This window comes from Stomoxys calcitrans, chromosome 1 (genome assembly GCF_963082655.1).
Source record: "Stomoxys calcitrans chromosome 1, idStoCalc2.1, whole genome shotgun sequence".
NCBI classification, from domain to species: Eukaryota; Metazoa; Arthropoda; class Insecta; order Diptera; family Muscidae; genus Stomoxys; species Stomoxys calcitrans.
Genome location: NC_081552.1, coordinates 42,393,526 through 42,402,878, shown reverse-complemented (window position 1 = coordinate 42,402,878; position 9,353 = coordinate 42,393,526). Strand labels below are relative to the sequence as shown.

The following is a 9,353-nucleotide window of genomic DNA, read 5'->3' as shown; positions in this document are numbered from 1 at the left end:
AAAATTTCCTTCCAATCGAATAAGAATTGCGCACTCTAGAGGCTCAAGAAGTCAAGACCCCAGATCGGTGTATATGGCAGCTATATGAAAACATGGGCCAATATGGCCCATTTACAATACCAACCAACCTACACTAATAAGAAGTATTTGTGCAAAAATTCAAGAGGCTAGCTTTACTCCTTCGGAAGTTAGCGTGCTTTCGACAGACAGACGGACGGACGGACAGACGGACGGACAGACAGACGGACATGGCTAGATCGACATAAAATGTCGCGACGATCAAGAATATATATACTTTATGGGGTCTCAGACGAATATTTCGAGTAGTTACAAACAGAATGACGAAATTAGTATACCCCCCATCTTATGGTGGAGGGTATAAAAATAGCATCGGCGATAAGATGCAGCCTTACTTCATCCAATCCCATTTATTCGGTGCATTTCATTGCCTGCAAAAATGAAGTGATATCTACCTTCAAGATCCATGATTCCGTATTTCGGCCATCGTACTTCACTTAAACCGATAATGTCTAGGTTATAGTTTGACAACTCGTTCTGGACTTGGTAAAGTCTCGATGATTCTGAGAGAGTTCTGACGTTCCATATTCCAATTATAAACCGTCTAATGAATCCGTAGGTCGTCATCGGTGGTTGTCAGTTCCATTATTTCACGTTGATGATTCTGTAATTGTGCTGGCGGACTGGGCCATCGCATTGGTACAGAGTGTTGCGGCTGCCAGCGACCCTATATACCGGGCTTCCTTCATGGTAAATCTTCTGAATATCTGCGAGCGTCACCTCTGGCCATTTCTTTTGGCTCATCCGCTGCCAAGCCTATTACACGGACCCATCGTGTTCGCATTCGCATTCGTATCCCTGCAAGCGGGACTCTCCCTACTTGTGCTAACTTTTTGGTTAGCCCCACATATTTTATTTCTGCGGTACCCGTCATATCTCATGAGCTTTCCTCTATCCATCACCTGGGGAGGCGTCTGATGGCAGAGGTAGCATGGAAACTCCCTTAATCCTATTGGCCACTTATTGAGCGAGAATGCTTTAGGATCTTCATTGAAATAAAAATAAAAAAACAACAATTGCTTTCAATTTAATCATTCAAAACATTGACATTTTATTACTCTTTAACCTAAAGCTTACAATTTAATAAAAAAAAAAACGAAAATCCTACAGAAAACTAAAATTTGAAAGGAATTCATCAAAGACACAAAATATTGAACACAACTCAAACTAAAATACTTATCCCTATTTTTAAGGTAGAAGATATGCTAAAGTGTGTAAAGTGTATTTTACAAATCACAGCAACATATGCTAGAGAGAAGACATATACCATTTTCAAAATAAGCGTGAGTCCAAAGTTTATTTCTTTTGATTGCAGTTACTGGCAGGAGGGTCTTCCATGTTTACAAGAGATAATGAAAATATTCATCAAAATATTCATTGAGGGTAGGTTCATCATCGCTTTCGCCATATTGGTGCAAGGCTATTTTGTGAGCATTCCTATAGAGATCATCCATGTCAATGTCGTCATCTAGAAGAGGAAAAGAACATTTAAGATCTTGCCCGTATATAAATTTCATGATCCCACCATTTAACTTTTGTTTTCTTCCCCTTCGACTTTTGTTAGACAACACGGCCTCATCTAGCATATCGAATTGGGAATTGCGACTTTGTTGCGAATATCGCACTGGTGGAGCCAAGAACCAATAGTTATTCAATATGTTTCTTAATCCAGGCATTCTTTTCAATTCCTCCAAGGCCTTGGGTTGCTTTGACATAGCTCTAAAAGCTCTCAATTGCAGACACTCTATTTGTGAGCTGGCATTTATGAGGCGTATGGCTGATTTGGCTGCCGTTGAACAAACCATGGGATACAATTTTACATGGGGATCATTGCAAATATTGGTAAAAGCCACTCCTAGGGATCTTCGATTCAGAAAGAACTCCAATTGTCCTCGACTACGATCTAATAGGATACCCACTACACAGCCTTGTGAGAATTTCTGCCCATATGTTGTCTGTTGACCATTGTGATGAATTTTGCCTTCGTAGGAGAAAGCCCAAGATTGATCATTTGAACCCAGAGCCGAAGCGAAATGGAATTTGTACTCGGTGAGATCAACATTGTCCGTGCCTATGCCAAACATCTGGAAATAGAACAAACACACAAATTATAGATTTTAGTTTTCAAAGTGTGCTAAATTTTCATAAGATAATCATTCTATGAAAACCAGTTTTAAATTGCTTTGAACTCGATTTGTAGGTCATATCAGTGTCATCAAGTCGTTCCAGACTTTAGAATATGTACAGCAGACGCTTATCGCTTTTGCTTTTTCAAAAACATAAACAAATGCTTAAGATGCTAAAAATTGACACTTATTCATACGAAATGCTATTAAGTCTGAGTTGCCATGGAAATTATTGTAAATTTTTGGGTCAAACCTCTTTTAAGCCCCTAGAACTTCGGTTAATTTAGAAACATTGGGAGGGCCATGTAGACACAATTGCATGCTGGGTAAATACCTTCTGGGCTGTTATCGCAGCATCTATTCAAATCACCTTGTGGATATGCATTCATCGCGCTTAGACGTCCGTTGGGATTTGAAGGCTTTAGAGGAAGAGATTTAACGCTGCAAGAGAGAACTACTAGATTAAGCAGCATATCAGGCCAGTCTAGTGAGCATTCTCGAGGAAATGGTAACAGATGCGGTGAACAGCTACCAACAGAGCATATTGTTAGACCAACCGCCATTCAAGTGATTGCGTTTCCGCAGATGCAGCCACTTCTATTACAAATGGGAAAGGATTGATGCCTGCCCAACCAATCCAACTTGACTTACTATCAGATTCCTCTAGTCGAATATATAACTGAACCTATGAATTGGACCCGGCACTGGTTGACTATGAGCACCATACGGGTTGCAACTCTGAGCTCCAAATTGAGTGGTGTTCAACGTGATCACGCGAAGCTCAGCTGGCAGTTACCGGGTGCGTGTGTGTTCCGTTTGGTTCTGTTGAGCATTCCAGTCCAGAAACTCTGCGACTAAGGTGGGTAGTTCGTGTGATTCCTGGTCACAATCGGGACATACATCTTGCACGGCATCAATCCTTGCTCTGCAGGAGCTGACGCGGCTGCATCTGCCGGAACGTAATTGAGCTGGAACTACTGCTGTAGTGATCAATTTCTTCAGGTGCCAAAGGAGGCGGCCGTTCTTCAAGGAATACATTCACCCGGTAGCTGTTTACAGCATCGGCTACTGTGTCTGCATGAATGCTATCTAGAACCGCTTGATCTAGAGGTTCTGTCGAGATCTACAGGCTCTTTTCTCAGATCCACTTTAAGGCTTTTGGTCGGTGAATAGAATCTTTGTATCCTGATGAAGGTGGTCCACTGCATGTCACATAGCAGTCACACTAGTACCGCATAACATAACACTGAGTGAACAATGAGGCTGAAGATTTGGTGGCAGATATCTTCAAATCTCTGGCAGCGAAATAAGAGGTAAGTTCGCTAAGTTAGAGGTTTAATCTATCGCAGATGTCAACATTGGGTGGGTGCCTGATGACATGATCGTACAATCGTCCGCATATGTCTGGAGCGGGTGGAATGGAGGATAGGTAAAGATTAAACAGCGCCGGTGTTTAGACTTCTTATCCTTACATTCCACAAATGACTGGCAACCACACAGATAATTCCAGAGCCAGCGTTTTAGGCTGACCGTTGCTTGGCTGAGCGTGTCGAATGTTTTCTATAGGTCCAGTCAATGAGAACCGTTCTATCACATAGCCTGGGCTGATTGAAGCCACGGCAAATGTGATGGCATGCTAAGCATTTGTTGGGCTATGCAGTCTTGATGTTTGGCGAATGGAAATTCTCCAACGAGGATCGGGAGCGGTAGTCACTCACACGAGATCGAGAGAAGGGAGATCGATCTGTACCACTCTCCCTTGATACTACTACTACTACAATAAATTTCCCATGAACATTCCACTAAGGAACATGGCATACTTCTCTCATACCAAATGAGTGCAGTCTAATTAAAGTTTAAGCTCAATAATAAGGGGCCTAATTTTTTATGTCGGGTCCGAACGGCGTTCCGTATAGCGATACCACTTGGTATAGAAGTTTTAACATGGCAGGATACCTCACAAATGTAGCCAGCATTAGTAGGGGGATAACTATCGCTGAAAATTTGTTTGATGGTCACGCCGGCGTTTGAGTCATTGCGTCGTAGTCGGACATGCTAACTCCGAGCCACGGTGACCTTCTACGGAGAAGGAGACTCCCCCTTATCCGGTCAATAGCGGGATCACTCTGCCCATCTTCCAGACATCGGGTGCTAGTAGAGTGCTCAAAGACAGGTTGAGGACAGTTGTAAGGTACTCGACTCCAGGTAGATTCAGATTCTTCAGCATCAGTGTAGAGATTACGTCGGTGCCCAACGCCTTGAACGACTTGGCTCCACGGAAAACATTCGTAACTTCGTCTACGATGAATTGTGATGGCTGTTCATCGGTTTGGAGACCACTGTTACGACGAATGGCTCCCTTCCTAGCCCTGTCACTCTCTGTATGCTCAATAAATTGACGCTTGAACAACCTGGCGTATCTCTTCGGGTCAGTCACAGTTTCGTCGCCAAAAGTGACTGGATTCTGTAATCCCTTCTAGCGGGGTTCGAGAGTGACTTAACAGTAGAGCACGTCTAGCCTAGACCGATGCCTAAATTACATTGCTTCAAGTGTTTCAGTATGTTCGTAGACTACCCTGTTATTTTCCAGATTCAGCTCGCTGATTCTAAGGTAAGTGGGGTCCGTGCAACGAATCCATCACGCTTGTCTGAGAGTACCACTGAGCCGGAAATTGGGCCGCAATTGGGGAGCACCGGCCCATATATGCAAGTTATATTCCAGCTTCGGCCTGATGTATGTATTTTAGATATTAAGAAGATCAGAGGGAGTGAAATATTTCTTACACAGCTTAAGAAAGCCCAAGCACTTGAATGCTTCCTTCGACACTTCGAATACATGTTTTAACGAACTGATATAAGAGCCTCTGACTCCGTGATATCTACACCGTCGATAGATATTAACGACTGGGACAACAAACAGCACTGCGTCTTGTGTGCATTAAGACCCACTCTCGTTCATTCGATCCCACTCAGAAATGGCCAGAAAATCTTGGCAGTGTTACGTTCATAATCCGCTTCTTGTCTTCAACCTCTCGAAGACTCGGCCTATGTTCGAATGAAAATGAATTACAGAGGTTGCTGTCATCCGCGAACGAGTAGATCGGATTCGAATTCGGACCCATTAGATCGTCAATGCAAATAAGAAAAAGAGATTGAGATAGGACAGAGCCTTGTGGTACTCTTGCGGTCAATCTATATTCGTCCGATGAAAACCCATCTACAACAACTCTTATAGTGCGATCACTGAGAAAACTCGATATAAATCGAGCGAAGTTATTACCGACACCAAAAGAGACAAGCTTTGAAAGGATTGAACCGTACCAGACCCTAACAAATGCTTTGGAGATATTCAGAGCCACAACCTTACTCTCACCGAACTGGTGACTCCAACGTTCAGACAAGAATGCCATCAGGTTACCAGTGGAACGGTATCTGTGGAACCCATATTGTCGGTCGCTATGAAGACCATTGAACTCTAAGTATCTTACATGCTCCTCATAACCTTGGAAAGCGCGGATAACGCAATTGGTCGATAATTACGGATAACGTTATTGGTCGATAATTCACAGGGTTGGATGTCTTACACTTCTTGCGGATAGACTGCACGCTCGCAATCTTCCAACGCGCCGGGAAAACACCTGTACGGTAAGTAAGGTTAAAAGCTTTGGGTGAACCGATATATTTGAATTTTTGATTGCACATTGATGGTAGCCCAAAAACGGATATCAGATATTCAAATTTTGAGTGAGGTATCTAGGGCGAACGCGCCAACCTAAAACCCTACAAACCGACATATAGACCAATAGGTACGGTATGGGACTTAAATGAAAGGAATGACAGGAGTCAAATGTCGAGGGCTCTTCCCACTCCAAAAGCCGTCTAGAGCCCATGATCCCGTTTTGTCGTGAAGCTGAACTAATCGCAGTTAGTCTATTATGTTAAACATCGAGCCTTTTGGTAGGGCAATAACGAAACACCAGTGGCGTTTGGTCAACGGGAATGTAGACAACTACACCACACAAGAGTGAGTTTCAGCAGTGTTCAACGAAGACAACAACTAAACACAGGCCTTAGCAACAGAGTGAATTATTGTGGTAAACAAGTTACCGTTATCCCGAATGGTATATAAGGGCAAGGTCAACTTGAAAAGGGACACTCAAGTATGAAGTGTGAAGTGTAACAGTGGCAGTATCCAGATAAGTGGATTGAAGAACTTTAGTGTGCTGAACCTAAGTGTCAGAGCCTTTAGATTAACATAGTCGCCAACTTTTTGCCCGATGTCCACTAGACATAGGAACCGCTGAGCCAGTGAACACGCGATCCGCCACCTCGTGATCTAGAGCCAACCCATGCCGTGAGTGAACCATATCTCCGAAACTAACATAGCCAGCACTTTGCCTTTGTCCTTCAGATATAAGAGCCGCTGAGCCCGCGAAGACGACCACGTGCTTTCTGCCACGTGCTTTCTGCGAATACACCCACGTGTCCTCTGTCGTCGGCCATCACCTCAAGAGTTAGAGTCATATCCACGCCATGAGTAAACCACGCCTCCGAGACCATCATAGCCAGCACTTCGCCTTTGTCCTTCAAACATAAGAACCGCTGAGCCCGCAAAGACGACCACGTGCTTTCTGCTTTGGACCATCACCCCTTGATTAAGTGCCGTATTCACGCCGTGAGTGAACCACGTCTCCGAGACCATCGTAGCCAGCACTTCGCCTTTGTCCTTCAGACATAAGAGCCGATAAGCAATTTTTTTTTTTGTCAGCCAACACGCAGGGTATGTCCCCTATGTGCATTGCGTTGGCGAGAGGAAATTGGGAATTAGAGGGGGAAAAGGATGTAGTGTTTATTGACATTTGTCTTAAATCTTTGGATGTCAAAGTGGGTGGGAAAAACATTAGCCGGAAGTCGATTCCACATACGAACGGTTCGGGCGAAATAAGAATTCTCTCTAAAATGCATTGTGCGGTCCGCTGGCCAATCCATTACAAACGGGTGTGAGTTCCTGGAATGTCTAGTATCCCTGACATACATCCTTACATCAGGAATAAGAAGACGAATATCAGACGAACACACACCATGAAAGTACCGATAGAACAGCTCCAAACAACCCACATTGCGACGATGATGAAGGGAGGCCATAGAGTTCGATTCCCCACTGTCCCCAATCAACGCCATCGCTCTCATCTGTACACGGTCCAGTAGCTCCAGAGATGATTTTGAAGCTCTAGCCCATAAATGTGAGTTGTACTCCATTTTCGGTCTTATGAAAGTGATGTAGATGTTAAGAAGATCAGACGGAGTGAAGTAATTCTTACACCGTTTAAGGAAGCCTAAACACTTGAATGCTTCTTTCGACACTTTAAATACATGTTTAGCCCAACGGACATCACTTTGTATTTTCATGCCCAGAACATTAAGAGCTTCTGATTGCTCTACATCTACACCGATGACAGACAAAGATGATCGTAATGAGTCAGCGAATCGTTTTTGTGACAACAAGCAGCACTGAGTCTTCCGTGCATTAAAATCTACTCGATTCATTCGACCCCACTCAGAAATGGACAGCAAATCCTGGGAAAGTGCATCATCCATAACCCGCCTCTTGTCCTCAATCTCTCGAAGACTCGGCATATAGTCGAATGAGTACGAATGACAGAGATTACTGTCATCCGCAAATGAGTAGATCGGATTCGATGCCTGACCCAACAGATCGTTGATGAAAATAACAAAAAAAAAAGAAGGAGAAAGAACAGAGCCCTGGGCTACACCTGTGGTCAATTGTGCTCATTGAATGATAACCCATCTATAACGACTCGAATTGTGCGATCTCTGAGAAAGCTCGAAATAAATCGAACGAAGCTATTACCGACACCAAATGCGACAAGCTTTGATAGTAGTGCACCGTGCCAGACCCTATCAAATGCTTTGGAGATATCCAGAGCCACAACCTTACTCTCACCAAACTGGTGGATTGTGCGACTCCAACGTTCCGACAGAAGTGCCATGAGGTCGCCCGTAGAGCGATTTCTGCGGAACCCATAATGTTGGTCGCTAAGAAGGCCATTAGACTCAAATACCTCAAAAGATGTTGATTAACCATGCTCTCCATGATCTTGGAGAGAGCGAAGCATATCGCAATTGGCCGATAATTTGCAGGGTTGTTTGCCTCACCTTTCTTGGGTATTGGCTGAACGTTCGCAAACTTCCAAAACGCCGGGAAGACTCCCGTACGGTAGGCAAGGTTGAAAAGGTTATGTAATGGACGAGCGAGCGTCGAAGAACACTTGCGTAAGACAATTGTTGATATTCCATCCGGGCCCGGGGATCTAGAACTACCCTTTACTCTTTTCGCAAAAGACCAAAAGCTCTTACTTCCTCGTGTAGAAGCAAGAACCTTAGCACGCAGACGCTGTTTGTAAAGAAATAGCCAACGCTGCCGTTGTATTTTGATGCGTGTAACTATGCTATCGTCATCATACAGCTCGTAGTACATACTTCGCCTATATTCTCCATTAACACAAACTGGTCCATATATTTTATGAAGAATCTTTCTCTCAAATACTCCAAGCACTTCCTCATCTGCTTTCACAAGCACCCATGCTTCAGAACCATAAAACAGCACGGGTAGTATCAGTGTCTTATATAGTGTATTCTTCGTCTGTCGAGAGGTGGCTTTGTTTATAAGCTGCTAACTTAGTCCAAAGTAGCATCTGTTTGCCAGTATTATTCTTCGCTTTATCTCAAAACTGGTGTCATTTGTTTCGGTTACGGCTGTGCCGAGGTAGATAAAGTTACTGACTATCTCAAAGTTGTGGTTCCCAACTTTCTCCATGTTCTTTACCTGCTCGGATGTGTAAGGCTTTTTGGGAGTTGAAACCATCCATTTCGTCTTATCTCCATTTACTGCCAGACCCATTTTCACTGACTCTCTTTCGATTCTTTCAAAGGCTGCAGTTACCACTTCCGGTGACCGACCTATGATATCGATATCGTCGGCATAGGCAAGTAGCATGTGCTCTCTTGTGATTAGTGTGCCATATCTATTCACTTCTGCATCTCGTATAATCTTCTACAGCAGGATATTAAAGAGATCACACGATAGGCTGTCTCCTTGTCTGAAACCTCGTTTGGTATTAAATGGTT

General features: G+C 43.7%; 1 protein-coding gene across 3 annotated transcripts in view; it reads right to left on the bottom strand.

Annotated features, from left to right (window-relative positions):
• Positions 1–1,165: 1,165 nt before the first annotated feature.
• LOC106095020 (SPRY domain-containing SOCS box protein 3) overlaps positions 1,166–9,353 on the bottom strand; it is a 76,870-nt gene continuing 68,682 nt past the window's right edge. For 2 of the 3 annotated variants that reach the window (XM_059360860.1, XM_059360861.1), the window contains exons 3-4: positions 1,604–2,162; positions 1,167–1,546 (exon numbers count right to left, since the gene is read on the bottom strand). In XM_059360860.1, the coding sequence (XP_059216843.1) occupies positions 1,419–1,546; positions 1,604–2,162 (687 nt within the window). In that variant the 3' untranslated portion in view covers positions 1,167–1,418. Of the gene's footprint in view, positions 1,547–1,603; positions 2,163–9,353 lie in introns of all 3 variants that reach the window. The other variant, XM_059360859.1, reaches the window with a different exon arrangement.